We start from the raw sequence: 18,717 nt of genomic DNA, 5'->3' as shown, positions 1-18,717 counted from the left end.
GAACAGACGGGTGGCCGATTGGCTGTACAGGATGGGAACAGACTGGTGGCCGATTGTGTCTGATGGGTTATACAGGACGGGTCTTGAAAAGAGCCATAGGTTTCTGTGATGACCTGACAGACAGACATGGTGGCCTTACAGACAGACATGAGAAGATCAGGGAGGAGACACAGTAGGTGGGTTTCTCATTGAGGGTAATGGAGAAGACGAAAATTCTGGATCATAAAAGCATAAGACGGTGGATGAATTAGAGAAATAAAACCTGTTCGTATGTACACTAAAAATCATATGTATGTACGAGGTCCTAGAACAGCTGTCTAATCTAATCATAATCTTGTCTGACTTTCTGGGTTCATCTCCTTTTCATTTATAGATTTTAAAAATTTAAACATTTTGGTAATAGGAAAACACAGAAACGACGTAAAGTGACTATTCTTAGCTTTGATTATATTAAATATTTTAGGTCATATTTAAAAAGTGAGGTCCTAAGTGGTCCCAGCACACCTGGTTACACAATCGTGGATGTTTCCAGGCTGAGCACAGTCAGCTGTACTTTGGTCTAGCTCATCATTCCCCTCTACTAACTGTTTACAACCCACTACTGCAAGGGGGGAGGCCTCAGGCTGGGCATCCTCTCCTTCAAAGGCTTTCCTAACCTAATCCTCTCTGTCCTCAGACTCATTGTCTCCTACTGTATCTGATTACTCTGTCCCCAAGGACAGTTCGCAACCCTCCAAAAATAGGTTCTCGCAAGCTTGTAATTTGAGGCTCCTTCAAACATATTCATCCATTCACATACCCAAAAATATTTACCACCCATCTTATTTCTGAAGAATTGTTCTAGTCTCTTGGGAAATAACTATAAGCCAAAGAGATAAAAATCTGTTTATGTTCTAAAGGAAGGCAGAAAGTTAAAAAAAAAAAAAAGGAAATTGTATAGTATGTTAAAAGAAGAAAAACCCATGAAAGGCAAACAAGGAGGAAGAACAGAGTAAGAAGCCGGGCGGTGGTGGCACACGCCTTTAATCCCAGCACTCGGGAGGCAGAACCAGGAGGATCTCTGTGAGTTCAAGGCCAGCCTGGTCTATAGAGTGAGATCCAGGACAGACACCAAAGCTACACAGAGAAACCCTGTCTCAAAAAAAAAAAAAAAAAAAAAAAAAAAAAGAAAAGAAAAAAAGAAAGAAAAAAATGAACAGAGTAAGAAGCTTCCGAGTGGCACATGCAGCGGGCAGTAAGAGTTGACACATACTTCCACTGGCAAGAGGAGATTTGAGCGAAGGCTTGGAGGGATTGCAGGGCCTTGGTGCTGCAGACCCTGAGGGAAGACACTTTAGGCTAAACCAAAGAGTCTGCCCCACAGCTGGCCTGGTGAGCTCCAGAAGCAGCCTGTGGGAGGCTGGGCACCAGAGGGACATTCGCAAGTGCCTGGTGGAGTGATGAGGGACAAAAGGAGGCCAGATCAGGGAGGGCTTCCTAGGCTGCCGTGAGGATTTTGGCTACAACTCTGAGTGAAATGGGGAGCCGTTAAGGAGTTTGCAGACAAGAAGTAACATGGTCTGACAGGTTTAAAAAGACTGTTACTCTGGCCATTGTGCTGAGAATACACTGTAGAGGGGTCAGGGTGCAAATCGGAAGACCCCAGATGAGATAACGGAGGTTTGACTATAGCAATAACAGATGAGATGGGGGGAAGCTGTGTGTGTGTGTGTGTGTGTGTGTGTGTGTGTGTGTGTGTGTGTGTGTGTGTGTGTGTGATGTTATTTGTTGGGGGAAAAGTATGTCAATCAGCTTTCTGTTACTGGAACAGAAAGCCTAAGCAAAAGAACTTAAAAGGAAGGAATGCTGATTTTGGCTCCTGGCTTCAAGAAACAAAGAGAAAGGAAGAGGAGGAGTTGAGGTTCCAATATCTACTCCAAGAATACGCTCCCAATAGCCCAGTTTCCTCCTGGAATCCCTCCTCTCCACCTGCACCAGACTTCAGCAACACCACAGGCAGAATCAGGCCTTCACTTCCCAGACTATGGTGAGATAGTCAAGATCTAAGCTATAGCAATATTCTGAAGAACATTAGATGTTTTAACCATTTTCACTAACATTAAATACAATCACATTGTTGTACAATCTTGACCATGATCCATCTCTAGAACTTTTTAATTACCCTGAACTGAAATACTGAAATTCTTGGAGATATACGCGAACACATGCGCGCACGTGCACACACACACGTACCCCTTCCATTTAAGCCAGGGTCTTGCTATGTAGTCCTGGCTTGCATTGCATTTACTATGTAACACATGTTGGCTTTGAACTCACAGCAGTCCTCCTGCTTCAAACTCCCAAGCGCAGGGATTACAGATATGTGTCACTAACCCCATTTTTTTTTTCAAGGCACGTGCTTTCCTGCCACATTGGCTTGGGGTGTGAGAGAAAGAGGTGGGTCAAAGATGACTCAAAAGTCATTGGCCTGGGCCACCAGGAATAGAGGACCGCTTTTGATAAGATGGAGAAGGGTGGGTAGAGAAAGATGGGGAAGGGAGGGAGCATAAGAGTTCTGATTTCATCTCAACATCCAGTCAAGGTGACTACTAGACATCCAAAGGAGGAATGTGAGAGTTTATTTGGTTGTGTTCGGCTGCAGTTCACTGGAACTGGGCTGGTCTTGTGCATTTGCTTGTCATGAGCTGACGGACAGTCTCTTTAAGCCACAGGAGGAAATGAAATAATCAAAGGGAGGATGAGACAAAGAAAAAAAAAATCAAAGGCTTTGGAGGCTGTCCGAGCTGAAGAGGCCAGGCAGGTGGATGAGGAAACTTAAAACAAGCCTAAGGGGGAGTACAGTGCCACACGCTATAGGTCTCTTGAGAAGAGAACTTGGACCTGACCACCGGATTTCATGGTGCGTGTCCACGTTTAGACCAGTTTTTCAGAAGAAAGAGAAAATAGAGCAATCAGAAGCAACAAGTGTAGGCTATTCATTTCCAGATTTGACCACTGACAGAGGAAAACTGATGTAGGAAACACTGCAGGGCCATCCGCTTTGTTCTGCACCAGTGGCTGAGTGAACAGTGTGTTTGTCCTGACAGCAACGGTTTAATAAGAAGGAGAAAACTGTGATCCAGGAGGAGGAATGTTGGCAAAAGTTTTCAATTTGAATACCTCTTAGCAAACTTGGCCACGGCACTTTGCCACAGTCTATCCAGTATTGACCTGCTTTACTTATTTGTTTAACCTCTACTTAATTGTCCCCCAGACTGGACAGACACAGAGCTCATGAGGCCCCGCAGCAACCATGCAGTAAATGGGTCAGAGCACCAAATGGGCTCATTCCTCCAAAGCAGATGGAGTTCTGAATGGCTAATGGAGCCTCCATCTGAGGAGTGGTCTGTCGGTCTGTCTGTCTCTGTCTCTTTCATTTTGGCAGTTTGCTCACACAGACATCATACAAAGCTGATGAAAATTGACAGAAGCAGCTAGGATCTGGAAACCTAGTAACACGATATACTGAAGATTTTTAGGACTCAGGAGTGAGTTTTATTTTTAAGCCTTCAGATGCATCTTGGTTGCAAGAGAGGAAAAGAGAAAGTAACTAAGTCAGAGCAAGTTATAAACAGCAGTGCCATGGGGCGAAGGATGTACCAGGGACTGGACTTTAACCCACGGTGGAGACCGGAGTTGGTAACTGTATGCCCAGTGTGTCAGCAGGTCAGTGATTGCGCAATGGCTCAGTCTGGATCCAAGAAACGCAAATCTACAACTGCATGAATACAGGTCTGGTAGGGGTTCACTCTGGTAGCCAGCCTCCAAAATGGGCCAGCCATCCCTAGCTTTTTCTTTATTAGGTGTAGAGTGTTCTGCCTGCCCAGCAGAAGCGGGCACCAGATCTCATTACAGATGGCTGGGAGCCACCATGTGGTTGCTGGGAATTGAACTCAGGACCTCTGGAAGAGCAGCCGGTGCTCTTAACCATTGAACCATCTCTCCGGCCCCTCCACCCCTTCTCTTATTCTTTCCTCTCAACCTACATTCTACCATGGCATGGCAAGGGTGTGGGGTGATAGGGAGGGGTTCGAGTAACATGATTCTAAACCGTACGGTTTCTGGTTGGATTGCACTGACCGAAGGCTGGAGGAGAAGGTAAGGGAATGCTTGGAGCCGTCTGCATCCCTTAACTTCAGACCACAGCACTGGTGAGCCGAGAGAGCTCTGTCCCACTCGGCTCTCTCTCTTTCTCACAGTCCTTTTGGACTCCAGGAGAGTGACAATTAAGGGCAATTAAGGGGGGCACCTTGCATATCTCTGTGGTTCCTTTACTCCATCTCTAGCTTTGTGATGGATACCTTTCTAAGGAGATCTTTGACGGGACTGGAGAAATGGTTCAGTTGGTGAGAGTACTTGATGCTCTCTCAGAGGGTCAGAGTGAAGTTCCCCGCACCCATGTTTCGTGGCTTATAAGTGCCTGTAATTCTAGCTCCGGAAGATCCAGTGCCATCTTTTATGCTCCCTGGGGGCACACACACACACACACACACACACACACACACACACACACACACATACACACACACACACACAAATAAATCTTTGTTTTTTTTTTTAAACACAGGGTCTCCCTATGGCCTGAAACTTGCTATATAAACCAGGTTGGCCTTGAACTCAGAGATCCACCTGCCTCTGCCTCCCGACAGTTGAAGGTATGAAACATTACACCCAGCAAATGCTCTTCCCTTCGGGAGCCCTGCCTAGCACAGTGACAGCAATTAGAGTGGCGCTAGCAGGCAGGTTCAAAGTCAGAACTGATTCCTTTGGTCACATTGTTAGAGAATGAGGAATAATCTCGTTCACTGGAGAAATGGCCTAATCATGTCCTCCCCAAATTGGCACTGGTGGTCCACATGGAACTTCGGAAAAATCCCAGGAATTTGGGGTTGTTTCTGGACTCCGCTGCTGAGCACCTTCTATCTGAAAAGTAACTCCGCTCGCTCATAGTGAGGACTGGTTCCCACGATCTTTTCTCCCATGAGTCCAGCTGTTCATTGAACAGATTTCAAAAGACATTTAGTAAACAAGACCGAAGCCCATGTCATCATCATGTTCTTCATTCGTGGCTTTCGCTTTCTTCTCCTCACTGGGGCAGCAGCAGTATAGGGGCCGGACCTTCAGTTGGTGAGGCACTAGCAGCTGGAGCACTAGCCGTTGGAGCACTACCTGTAGGAGCACTAGGCATAGAAGCACTAGCTGTTGGAGCACTGGTCATTGGAGCACTAGCCATTGGAGCACTAGCTGTTGGAGCACTAGCCGTTGGAGCACTAGCCATTGGAGCACTAGCTGTTGGAGCACTGGTCATTGGAGCACTAGCTGTAGGAGCACTAGGCATAGGAGCATTAACTGTTGGAGTACTGGTCATTGGAGCACTAGCTGTTGGAGCACTGGTCATTGGATCACTAGCCGTTGGAGCACTAGCCATTGGAGCACTAGCTGTTGGAGCAGCTCCACCAGCTCCAACACTGTATGTGAGGGTCCCATTGTCAACACTGGAGAGGGCCTTTGCAAACCAACCAGGCCCACAGGGTTCACTGTTGACGCCGGCAGCTGCTTTCATGAGGGCAGTGGTTTTATCCTCTGTGAGGGTTTCTTCATCACCATGCAAGAAGCAGCAAGGTGAGCTTGGAGACAGAGGCCATGGTGTGGACTGTCAGACCCGTGGCAGTCACTGGAGAGAGTGAGGGCCTCAGTTTCCTCAGAAAAACTGAGCACTTTGGCAGCAACTGAGGAAAGGCAGGATTAGATTCTTTTTTTTAAATAAATCTCTATCATTTAATTTTTAATTAATTTTATTTATATATCTGGGTGTGTTGTCTGCATGTATATGTACCATATTTGTGTCTGATGCCCAGAGCGGCCTGAAGAGTATGCCGCATGGCCCAGGACTGGAATACCAGATGGTTGTGAACTATCATGAGGGCCCTGGGAACCGAACCCTGTCCTCTGGAAGAACAACCGGGGCACTTACCTGCTGAGCCAGAGCCCCAGCCCTAAAACTAGATTCTTCATCATGAATCTAATACTTACATCTGTTCACTCAAACTGTCTTTCATAAGCCTGGTGCTCTCTGACTCAAGAACTGCAAAACTGGGTTTATGGATGTTATCTATTGTAATGTGGAGGTGGCATTATGGAAGGAGCCCCCAGCAGATCAAGGAAACTCCCTGACCAGGAGTCATCCTGGACTATTGACCGTTAGTCCCCACTAGTAGGTTCACGGTTAGTTCACTATGAGCTAAGGAAAGAGGTCCAGGCTCTGGCCTCGTTTACAGACAGGTCTGCATTGCAAGCCTGTACCTATGGGAAAAAAGATAGTTACTATGTAAGGGTCTCATCCAGAAGCAGCTTGGAAATTAAAGCTGAAAGAAAGGCCTCTCGAGACTTCAGGGAACCCGTTAGCCTGCTCACTTAGGGAAAGAGGTAGTCTGAGCCATTAACAGGCATGGGTTCATGGGTAATGGCAAACTACTTGGCTTGGTAATTGGGAACTAGGAAAAATAATAGACTGGGAGATGGGTGATGTAATTTAACATCAGCGAAAGTTAAAGTTCATCAGCTTTCTGTAGTGAAGTTTTTCGTTTTAAAAGCTTTCTAAAAACTGTGGTGGGCTGAATTTAAAACTCCTGCTCATAGAGATCCTTGGAGAGCACGGTTTCTGGAAACGCATTCTTGGCTACTGATAGCCAACACTAGCCACCACAAGAGCAAATCGGGTGTGTACTGACCATGTGTCGGTCACACAGAGGAAATGCAAAAACTAGGCCAGAGAGAGGAGCCTGAGAAGGGAAACCACACTGGCCAGAGTGCCAGGAACTTTTTTTTTTTGGTGACAGTTTTTTTGTTTTTTACTACAGAAGATGTCATGATGTTCCTATGCTTCTGAACACTCATGGTTCCCTGCTCTTATCCGGAGCACAGCTGGCTTCCCGGGCACACTGTCATGGGCCGGAGCCTTCCTAACATTGACAATGATCTCCTTTTCAGACAGCACCTTCCAGTCTGTTCTCTGCTGCTGCTGCTGCTGCTCAGTGCAGAAGAGGTGAGTCTGCTTTGAGGGCCGTTTCTTGGAAACGGGTTCATGCAGTTTCTTGACTGTCTGTTGAGGCTCCTGTCTGCGTCTCTTGCTTTCTGTCTGGGAAGCTTTTTCCCAATGGGTCCTTGTTGAATGGCTTGCTTTCTTAAAGATGTAAGTCAAATTGTAGGGGTGCTCTGGTCCTCCACCCCCCTGCATACAGTCTCTTCCTCCGTGTGTCCCCGCAGACTGTGGCGGGGTTCTGTCCTTACCATTTGTTTGTTTGTTTTATATGTCTGTGTTCCACTCAGTAATGTGTTTCCCCTTAAGCATAAGAATCCTGTCTTCATTATAACACTCACTCCGTGAGTCGGTATGTGACCGCGTTAAGATTAAATCAAAGCATCATGACAGCAGCCATTTGATAAGCGCTGTGCGAAGGGATTTGCATTTATTCATTCACACAGCTCTCAAAACCTTCCATGGCGTTTTCCTTTATAATTCTCACTTTATAGATGAGAAAAAACAAGATTTAGAGAGGTCACTTTGCTTTGTCTGAGGCCACACTATGAAATGGTGGAGCTGGGGGGGGGGCACACTTGTCTCCCCCACCCCAAGACTGGGTTTCTCTGTGCAACAGCTCTGGCTGTCCTGGAACTTGCTCTGTAGTCCAGGCTGGCCTTGAATTCACAGAGAGCTGCCTGCTTCTGTCTCCCGAGTGCCTGGATTAAAGGAGTGTGCCACCACCTCCGGGTCACACTTGTGTTCTTAATCATTCACCTTGCACGTGTGTAACAATAGTGATATGGACGAACTGGTAAGTGCTTACACTCTGCCTGACTCAGAGCATGTGTTTGTTGGATTGGTTATAATTTTAGGCCTCTCAAAATTATAAATGATAAAAAAGTATCAGACCCTGAACATATGGCATATCCTTGCAATTTTTTTTTTTTTTTTTTTTTTTTTTTTTTTGGTTTTTCGAGACAGGGTTTCTCTGTGTAGCTTTGCGCCTTTCCTGGAACTCGCTTTGGAGACCAGGCTGGCCTCGAACTCACAGAGATCCACCTGGCTCTGCCTCCCAAGTGCTGGGATTAAAGGCGTGCGCCACCACCGCCCGGCAGCAATTTTATTTCAAAACAACTCTGAATTCCCTTTGCCTTTCTGACTTCTGAATACAGAAGACAAAGTCCTCAGAGTTGTAATTCAGAATTTGCTCAAGGAGTTAGAACTAGGAAGATACCATTTTTTTTTTTTAAAAAAAAGATACACAGATTGCCTTATCTCTGATAGAATCTAAAGGATTTAGGAATACACTCCTTATGAACAATTGTTTGTAAAATGATTGCTTTTCAATGCTAGACAAGTGAGAACACAGATAAGCCTGAGCAGAAATGAAGAATCTTCCGAAAATGATCCCCAGCATCACAGGCCATGGCTGGACAAGCTGAAGAGCAAGAAACAAGTGAGTATCATTTCCACAGGGAGTCCCCACACAGGCACGCTCTCTAGGGAGGTCCTGCCGGTGGCCATGCCCACAAATTCAAACCCTGACTGTTATACAGTAAGAGTTCAATAAGTGTTCTAGAAGAAAGTGCGGGGAAAATTCAGTTGAGCTAGCCTACTCCGCTAGACTTAAAGACAGAGTTTGAAACAAGACAGTGACCAGTGAGGAAATACACTGTGGCTCCTGCCATCTTGGGGTGGGAGACCGCGGCTTGGGGAGGGTGGAGAGCTCGGACACAAGCTTAGGGCACAGGGAAGGACAGAGGTGTGTGTGCTTCTCTTCTCAAAAGCGAAGAATCACTAAAGCCAAATGAAACTGTTTCAGGGTAAGTCATCGTTTAAGAATCACAGCATCCGAAACTCCGAAGCTGTGCCGTCAAGAGAACTTGTGATTTCAAAGAGTCACAGAATGACAAGTGTGTTCCTGGCCCCCCTGTGCTGCGTGGCAGTTACACACTTTGCAGCACTTGTCTCTGGCTGCTTCTGCCTGCGTGCATTGGTGGAGCTGGACGGTAGATGTGAGACGGAGGCAGACGCACGTGTCCTGTTTTTGTTTGTTTGGTACAAATGACTAAAGCAATAATGGTTTTTACAGTCCAACAGAGGCGGGGCGCAACCCTCAAAACGCAAGCCGCTGCCTCCCCTCCCGCTCTCAGAGCTTGCTGAAGAGAGGATCCAGGTCAAGGCTCTCTATGATTTCCTGCCCCGGGAGCCCTGTAATTTGGCACTGAAGAGAGCAGAGGAATACCTGATATTGGAGAGGTGTGATCCTCACTGGTGGAAGGCCAGAGACCGTCTGGGGTAAGACGATGGCTGAGTCCTCATCACTCTTTTCTCAACCTTCGAAGACTTCAGGACATAAAAAGGAGAACCTGCGTGGTAGTTCATAGTCTCCACGTGTGTAACTCTTCCCTCTGCGTGGGATAAAACAGTCTCCACACCCCTATTTGTAAGAGAACAGCAGAATACAGTGACTTGTGGCAGATGACTGAAACCAGAAACACCTGCCTCCACCTGCCCGGCTGTCCCCATGCTACCACGTGACCCTGTGTGTCCCGGGGATGGAGACCTAAGGTTTCACTTGTAGAATAGGAATAATAAAGACAGGGGAGATAACTCACTCCATGAAGTGCTTCTCTCACAGAGGTGGGGACCAGAGTCTGAATCTCCAGAACATACAGAAAAGTCTAGTGAGCCTGGTGGCCCCCCTGTAACCCCAGCTCTAGAGAAAGGTCAAGAGAAGGAACTCCTGGAGTTAGCTGGCTAGTAGGCTAGCAGACCTGAGGAACTCAGATAATTGAGAGATTCTGTCTCAGTATGTAAGGTAGAAATCTATCAAGGAAGACTTATAATGATCAGTTGATCGCAAAGTGACTAAGCTAAAAGTAGAAACTGCCAAGGTATTGGGTCCATTATTTTTAATTTCTACGATGTATATACATTTCAGTTTGGCCCCTCCTCTGTTATGAGCAATGCTGTAAAGCAACTCTTGAGCATGGTCTTGGACTCAAGTAAAACTATTCATGTAAGGTGGGGCTCACGTAGGGAAGTTCCTAATTCATGACAAATGGTCATCCTGCCCTAGATGTGGAAGCAGCTAGAACACTTGTCAGCGCGGAGGCCAGGGTTTTTCTTTCTCCTGTCCTTTTACCTCCACTTTGACCAAAAGACAACCGAGGTGCATTATTGACAAACTGAAAGCGAGCTGTAGAACAAGGCCTGAAATGTGATAACTTTTATGTACATGAAATCTACGAACAACAACACATATTTCAACATGTGAGCATAGCTCATTGAAAATGATCACTAAGTGGACAGTGTGGTCGTGTGCAGGAAGCAGTGACTGTGCGTGAGAGGGTTCAGTAAAGAGACTGCCGATGTGACCGCTCCATGATGTGGTTAAGGTGTTTATTGTAGATACGAGAGACAGCGCAGAGAGGGAAAGAAGCAGATTGGAGATGGCCAGGGCTAGGGAAGCGGGAAAGAATAGTGGAGATGGCGAGAGAGAGAGAGAGAGAGAGAGAGAAAGAGAGAGAGAGAGAGAGAGAGAGAGAGAGAATATAGCATGGTTAGAGAGTAAGAAAAAAGAGAGAGCAAGTAGATAGCAATAAATAGATGATGATGATGATAGATAGATAGATAGATAGATAGATAGATAGATAGATAGATAGACAGATAGATAGACAGATAGATAGACAGATAGACAGATAGACAGACAGTATAGTGAGAATAGCAGGGGTTGAGAGACCTCAGCATTATACAGAGAACCAACAGGTATCTGGGAGGAGGGAATCCTGGGGAAGTAAGAAGGGCTAGGATGCTAGTGTGGACCTTGAAATGTGTAACAGGTATTTGTGATACCGAGGGAGCCTGGAGGCAGGCATGGGCTTCGATAGCAACCACAGGTAGCCACTTCAGCCAGGGGTAAGGGAAAGGACCCCTTTTTGACAGGTGGGAACTGGTTTCATAAATCCTGGAGAATGCTGGCTTTTATCTGACTGCCAGAAATCCTCCCATAGTGCAGGTTGAGTGGGGCCTAGACTCAATTCTGGACGAGTCAGTTAGCATGCCCTTTTCAGGGGGGGCAGAAATAGAGTACCTTGTGGACCTGACAGTGACAAAGCAGAATTTTGTCAGTGTTTTATAAACTCTGTACATTTTACTATGAAATAAAAAGCTAATGGCCTTTTTTTTTTTTTTAAGTCTGAGGCATTCCAATAGTCCACCTTTGGTGAGGCCAGTTGCACACTGCCCAGCTTGCCAATGTCCTTTCTACTGAACAATACACTTGGAGTCTAAACTCAGAACTGCGCCCACTTCCCCTTTAAAATACATATTGGAGCTGGGCATGGTGGCATCTGCCTGCAGCCCTAGCGCTCTCGAGGTGACACAGTAGGACCTGGAATTTGAGGTTAGCCTGAGCTACATGGTGAGATTATTTCAAAGAAAAGGGGGGGTGTTTAGAGAGGTGGCTCAGGAGTTAGGAGCCCTGGTTGCTCTTCCAGAGGACCGGGGTTCAGTTCCCAGCATCCACATGGCAGACTCACAACTGTCTGTAATTTCAGTTCCAGAAGATCTGACAACCTTCACATCAATCCACGTAAAATTAAATTATTTTAAAAAAAGAAAGAGAGAAAGAAAGAAAGAAAGAAAGAAAGAAAGAAAGAAAGAAAGAAAATAGAGTCTTAAAATCTCTTTAAATAGTTTATAAGTCAGGATCTTGGTATTTACTGTACAGAGATTTTGTGAGTTGGAAATGAAAAACATTTTTATTCTTTTAACAGTTTAAGAGTAAAATGCTTTTGATTTCCCTCTACATCTTTGGGGTTAAAGTAATTATAGTCATGGTAACGTTACAAACCTGTCTCTCATCTTGAGTTTTCTTTTGTTTTGTGTTGTAGGAATGAAGGTTTAATCCCAAGTAACTATGTGACCGAAAACCGACTCACCAACTTGGAAATCTATGAGTAAGTGTCCCTACCAAGCCTGTGCTATGATTAACCTCTGAAAATCAGGGACCTGCTGGGAACTTTGAGGTATGGACAGTTTTCAGGTTTGAAAATGAAAAAGAAAGTAACACATTCGATAGCCTTAGCAATAAAGAGACCTCTGATTCTTCTCACGGTTGCTTCTGAAAATCCTTCTTCAGCTTGTATTTGTTTTGTTTGGCATGGCCCTGCTTTATAAACACTGACATATGTATTGTTCTGCATATCCTACATGGAACATTTACTTTTCAAAATGACAGGTTGTAAGTCTGACTGTCTGCAGGGGCCAGTTTTAGATGCTGCTCTTGTTTTGATACTCTTTAGAAATATTTGAGGATCAGAAGTAGGCTAATGATATAGTTTGCAAGAACCTCAAGTATGCTTATCAAATTTATGCTTTAAAAATCTTCCTCTTCTTTTGGTAACAAATACCGCTTTGGAATAGGAAGATCTGAGCAATGACTTTGCACATCCTCACTCTTCAAGTGAAAAAGTAAGGCTGAAAGATTAAGTTATAGGTACAAAGTGTCGGACCTGGGACTAGCCCTATATGGTTTATAAAGTAACATTCTCAGCTTGAATTTGTTGTGCCCACGTCGCCAGAAACCCACCCCCCCCCCCACAGCAAGACCACCACAGAGCCGATACCCAATGCAAAACACACAGGGGTTTATTGAGTACAAGCAAGCCTGGTCTTGGTCCGTGGCCAACACTTGACACAGTGGGTGGAGGAGGACGGCCCTGAGCTCTCAGAGTGAGGGTTTTTTTTTTTTTAAGGGAAAAACTGCAAGCTGGGTGGTACAAGCCTTTGTACCGTATGTACCATATGTCATATGATTGGGTGAGGGTATATAACCTTTCAATTTACTGGTTGGGGGTTACAGTTATCATTTGGGGGCAGGCCTGGACAAGTCCCAGGCTCTGTCCTTGAACTGCCATGGGGGCTGGCTGGCCTAGCACGTTCACATTGACCCATGCACCTAGCTCTAAGTTGGTGAGGGGTCCCAGACAGTAAACAACTGACTGAACCTTGAGCAGTCAGAGTACGTGCAGAAAGGGAGCTACTGCAAGGACTACGTCATAGCCCTCCCGGAACCTACTTGCTCAAATCTCAGGAAACTGAAATTGAGGCCTGATCACTGAGAGAAGACTGAGCAGCCTGTAATGGAGTCTGCTTGGTCCTTTCAAATTCATGCCCCCTCCTCCCTTGGGTCCTTACCTTACAATTAGCATACGCCTCCTACAGGGGTTCCTATGTGGTAAGAGTAGTGGTATCGAGTATTTCTTGAGACCAGACATCGAATACAATGGAAGAAGCTTCCTCAGCCTTGCTAGGACTTTCAACAAGATTCAGTACACCTTTCTCTAAAATAACTCCAATTCTGAAAGTTTGGGTGAATAATACAGGCCTTCTTGGAGCACAGACGAGGGGTCACAGGGCATGCGGCACATCTAACGCGGCTTCCCCAGACCCCCAGACCCCCAGACCGCTCTCTTGGCTCTCTCTTCCTCCTTCCCATCACGCTCTTCAGCTCCGTCACAAAAGGTCCTCCTCACTCTTTGCTGCCGCGAATGTTCTTTCTGTTGATCTGACCCTTTGGCCTAAGATTCCAGTCTCCAGTCTCCACCTCCTGCAGGGACTGAGCCACCTCCCTTAGAAAACAGTCTCCCATCCACTTATGGTCACTCAAGTCTGCCCCAAGGGGTCTCCCTGCTCCCTGCGCTGAGGCTGACCAACAAAACAAGCCTGGCGTAGAAGAGAAGGCATATGAAAAGTCAACCCAGAGTAATTAGAAAAAGTAGGACTTGTTTTTTTTTTTTTTTGGTATTGTCGTTCAAGTTCAGATTTTTCCGGAAGATCAAAGGAGACCTGTGTGACAGTGCCCACCGGCCTGGTGGCTACTGAGTGAACTCTCACTATGGGACTTCCATTTCTCGCGGTCATAGCTCATTTGCTCATTGTCTCCTCGGCTGAGACTAAGCGGAGCCTCTGGTCTAAGGCTGTTTGCATTGTAGATACCGAATCCTTTGAATGGAACAGCTCTGAGGTTAGGCACACACCTTTAATCCCAGCACTCGGGAGGCAGAGGCAGGCGGATCTCTGTGAGCCTGAAGCCAGCCTGGTCTCCAGAGTGAGTGACAAGCTAGCCAGGGCTACACAGAAAAACCCTGTCTCGAGTCCCCTTTCCCCCCCACAAAAAAACCAAAACAAAACAGAATTTCCATTTAAGGTCTTTGGGCTCTGTTTTACGTGAATTTGAAAATTGTGCTTTTTAATGATTCAGATCTTAGGACTACTCACTAAACTTTATTTCTTTTTAAACAGGTACACTAAAATACAAATGTAATAGTTATCCTAACTAATCACTAGAACTTATTGATCACTTTGTGTTCTACACTTTTGTGATGATGACTGTACAAGAGAATTGCTGTACTGAGTGCAGGAGCAGCTGAGTCCAAATCCTAGCATAATTGCCATAGCATTTTGATTCTGGACAAAGCTGCCTATTGTCGCTGAATGCTCCAAAAAGAGGGGACACTACCTCATATGGTACATAGTAAACATTCCAGACAGTCTAGTGATTATTGTTATTTCTATGAACAATGAAGATAATGGGAAGTCCTTTTCAGTTTGGCCCACCCTGTCTAGTTTTACAGGTGATTAGCATGCCTTAGTTACTACAGCACCTGGATCCCTTTACGTGTTCAATCCATTTATGTACACCAGAGATGTACCTGATATTAGTAGCTTTGAGCCCTGGGGATACAATTTAGAAGACATAGAGCCTTCCCTGCCTTAATGGGTCTTATAGTTAATGGAGAAAAGAGACATTAAACAATCCTAGATTTCAAAACAAATAGCTAACTCTAAATTATAGTGTTAAATTGTAGTTCTAAAAGAGTAAAGTAGGAATCACAGGAGAAAACAGGGGGAAGTGAGGACGTAGGTGGAAGAGTTGGGTTGGGGAAGACTTCTATAAGAACATGACATGAGATCTCAAGGTGGTAGGAGGCAGTTTGAAAGGCAATGGGGGACTTCTGTTATTCCAGAGGAACACTGGTGTATAGGAAGTTTGATGGACACTTTGGTTTTAAACACACACTCAAATTATCAACAGTCCAATGTACTAACACAGTTTTCAGTAAGCTTTCAAATTCAACAGGCCAATCTTAATAAATTATTTATAAATTTAAATAAATAAGAAGAATTGCTGTAATTCAAATTCTACTGACTAAACGTACTCAAATATTTAGTCCTATTTATAAGCCCAGTTAATTAGATTTCCTGAAATATCTGACTTGAATTAACAAACTGGGTATATTCAGTTATGGTTTAAGTACTTCATGTGATTGGCTGAGCAAATTTACAGGTGTATTAGGTCCCATGTAAATCCTTTAAATGATGCTGGAGAGTTAAATGTTTAAATGATGTGGTAAGTTAAGTTCTCCTAAGTGCAAATATTTATAAATTACTCAAATTCTCTTCAAATAACGTTTAAAATTAATTATACATTTGAAATCATTAAAAGCAGAATATACTATATCTTCTTAAAATTATAAATATTCAAAAGACAAATGTGTTGATAATCCAAACTTTACCTGGGAGGTGAACTCGATATATATATTTTTTTTCTCTGTACTGAATCCTTGATATTCTCAGGGCTAGTCACCTAGTAAGGGCAGCAAATTCACCTTCTCGGATGTAATGGGGTTTCTGGATCAAAAACTGAAGAGTACACTAGTGCTACCTATTACTTAGAAATCTAAGAGGGGTCTATGGCCATACTACCCTGAACACACCCAATCTTGCCAGAATGCTAAGGGGTGTGTGTGTGTGTGTGTGTGTGTGTGTGTGTGTGTGTGTGTGTGTGTGTGTAAAACACACAGGCTGTTTCTACTGAGTTGTAGCTTCATATGCTGGATTACTTTTTAATGTCTAACTCTTATTTCACACTATTTGGTATTAGTTTAGTATAAGGTGTCTAGATATGGAAGATACAGTCTGTGGTAGTTTTAATTATCAACTCCATGCAATCTATGTTCACCTGGGAAGACAGTCTCAATGAGAGGTTGACTAAATCAGGTCCCCCTGTGGGCACATCTATGGGAGATTGTTTCGATTCCTTTAGCTGAGTGGGAAGACCCCCTCCTCCCCCATTGGGGCTGGCACCATTTCCTAGGCAGGGGATCCTTACCTGTATAGGATTAGGTGACTGTTTGAGTGGTATATTAGTCAGAATTCTTTGGAGGAACAGAATTTAGAGAATGAATTTCCTATTTGTGTTTTATTAAGAGGGTTTATGAGAATGGCTTGCAGGATGTGGTCCAGCTAGTCCACCAACAGCTGTCTACCAATGGAAGGTCCAAGAATCAAGTAGTTGTTCAGTCTGTGAAGCAGGATGTCTCAGCTGCTCTTCATGACATGCCGGAATCCCGAAGAAGTAGGCTCTAATGCCAGTGAAGGAATGGACTTGCCGGTGAGAGTGAGGGCAAGCAGGCAAAGGGCTTCCTTCTTCCATGGCTGCCAGCAGAAGGTGTGGCCCAGTTTAGAAGTGGGTCTTCCCACCTCAGAGATCTAGATTAGACATGGGTCTTCCCACTTAAAAAGATTTAGTTAAGAGGGAAAAAATCCCTTACAGTTGTGCCCAGCCATTTTGGGGTTTTCCAGATGTAGTCAAGTTGACAAGCAACAATAGAATGGCCATCGCAACAAATCTAGTTGCATGGTGTTTTCATTTGTAAATTCACTACAGTAACGTGATTTGTATTGAAAATCCCAAGTAGTTCTGGAAACAAACAACAGAACGGAGAAAGCAACAGAGCTCTGGTGTGCAGCATGAATTCCTTCCCCCCTCTCCTGTCACGGAGCTCTGGTGTGCAGCATGAATTCCTTCCCCCCTCTCCTGTCACAGAGCTCTGGTGTGCAGCATGAATTTCTTCCCCTCTCTCCTGTCTGTGGATGGACTGCGACCAGTAACATCTGGTTCCTGCTGCCCCAGCTTCCAGAGACAATGGCTTGTAACCTACTGTTCTGAGTCAAAACAAGCCCAGCAATGGAAAATGAAACAAAGACAGAGTTTCACCTCGTTTTGTAAAAGCCCTTCTAACTTTTAGCATATGATTGAAATGGATTCAATGCCAAACCACTGCTCCCAATCTCACATCACCCTCATTGAACGTCTTTGTGACTTAGAAAGGGAAGAGTCCCTCAAGGACCCTGACTTTGTTACAGACTTTTACCTGGCTCTGGGGTAACCACTTTGAAGTCATTCTTAGGATATCTCCATATGGATGCATTTCAAATTCATATTTAAGCAGAATAAATGTATTCACTTTCGTTATCTGTCACTATGATAAACAGATGTAAAATACTAAAATTATCACCAACACCATAGCAGGTGGAAAATGTTATTTAAGAATGCAATTTATATGGACTTCTCTCAGTTTGAGTGTCCCTTTACAGTCTTGGCCTTTAACAGTCCACTTATTTTAGTGAACGCTCATCACTATTTTCTTTTAACATGCAGATTTTATACCTTAACCAGTGGTGACCTCTCCATGTTAGCGCCCGTGTCTTTAAGGCTGCCTCATTTCTTCGGAAGGGATTTCTTCTTTCTGTGAGAAGTCTCGGACCCACCTTGAAATTCCTCCAATTCATGTGAAGTCCCAGCTGATGTTCATTGTCCCTCTCCCCCCACACCCTGAGTGGCCAGTTTCTCTGTCTCATCCACTGTCATCCCCTCCTGCTGCCTGTGGTTCATCTTTTCTACGGTTTCTTTTTCAGTTGGATGACATCAGGGGTTTAGGCAGCTGACCATCTAGATTTCGAGTCAGTTTCTCACCGCCAGGTGTTAGGGGAAGTCCACATACTGAGAGACTCCATCCTTTTATGGCGTTCGGTTAGCCACCTCTGGCCCATCCGTGGTGACTCAGCTCGTGCTCAGTGTGGCCTTTTTCTCTCCACAGAGCAGTATTCTCAGTAATACTCCATTATGTCTAAAGCTCTTTGTTTTGAAGTTGAAAGTTTCTCGACCTTTCTGTCTTTGTTTTCTGACCTTCTTTCTCTCTTTTCTGTACATTTTGAGATTACTGCTTAAGGATGGTCACATCGAACTACATGTTTACCTCATAAGCCTACTGTGTATGATGGTCTATGACATGCTGAATGCAGGGAACGCAGGGTTTGAAGGTAGAAAGGTGCTTGCTGGTATGTGGAAGGAAAGAATCCCAGTGTGGCTCAGTGGCACAGGGGAGACTGTAGTCAGAGAAGCCAGGAGAGAGTGCTGGAGTCAGGATCACTGGTTGGCTGGCCCTGTCCATCAACTCTGCTAAGTACTAACTATACTGGAGGAGGGGAGACTGTCTTAAGGAGAATTAGATAAGTCAGGATGGATTTCACTTTGGGAAGCGACCTAACACTTCTAAAAACATGCACATAGGAACTTCCTGAGAAGTTGGAAATGGCTATATTTTAGTTTACTCATAGAACTAAGCATGTGTTAAAGATACTTCTTTTTTTAAAAATAATTTATTTTTATTTTATGTGCATTGGTGTAAGGGTATCAGATTCCCTAGAACAGCAATTACAGACCGTTGTAAACTGCAATGTGGGTGATGGGAATTGAACCTGGGTCCTCTGGAAGAGCAGCCAGAGTGCTCTTAACCACT

The 18,717-nt window shown here is 44.8% G+C and overlaps 1 protein-coding gene across 2 annotated transcripts in view; it reads left to right on the top strand.

Annotated features, from left to right (window-relative positions):
- The first annotated feature begins 7,013 nt into the window (after window positions 1–7,013).
- Txk (TXK tyrosine kinase) overlaps window positions 7,014–18,717 on the top strand; it is a 46,018-nt gene continuing 34,314 nt past the window's right edge. Inside the window, exons 1-4 of one of the 2 annotated variants that reach the window (XM_052735911.1) lie at window positions 7,014–7,084; window positions 8,417–8,519; window positions 9,156–9,361; window positions 11,962–12,027. In XM_052735911.1, coding sequence (XP_052591871.1) covers window positions 7,014–7,084; window positions 8,417–8,519; window positions 9,156–9,361; window positions 11,962–12,027 — 446 coding nt within the window. The remainder of the gene's footprint in view (window positions 7,085–8,416; window positions 8,520–9,155; window positions 9,362–11,961; window positions 12,028–18,717) is intronic. The other variant, XM_052735912.1, reaches the window with a different exon arrangement.

Source organism: Peromyscus californicus, unplaced genomic scaffold (assembly GCF_007827085.1).
Source record: "Peromyscus californicus insignis strain IS unplaced genomic scaffold, ASM782708v3 Scaffold_13__1_contigs__length_99412109, whole genome shotgun sequence".
NCBI classification, from domain to species: domain Eukaryota; kingdom Metazoa; phylum Chordata; class Mammalia; order Rodentia; family Cricetidae; genus Peromyscus; species Peromyscus californicus.
Note: the sequence above shows the minus strand (reverse complement) of the source record. Positions and strands in the feature narration are given on the sequence as shown.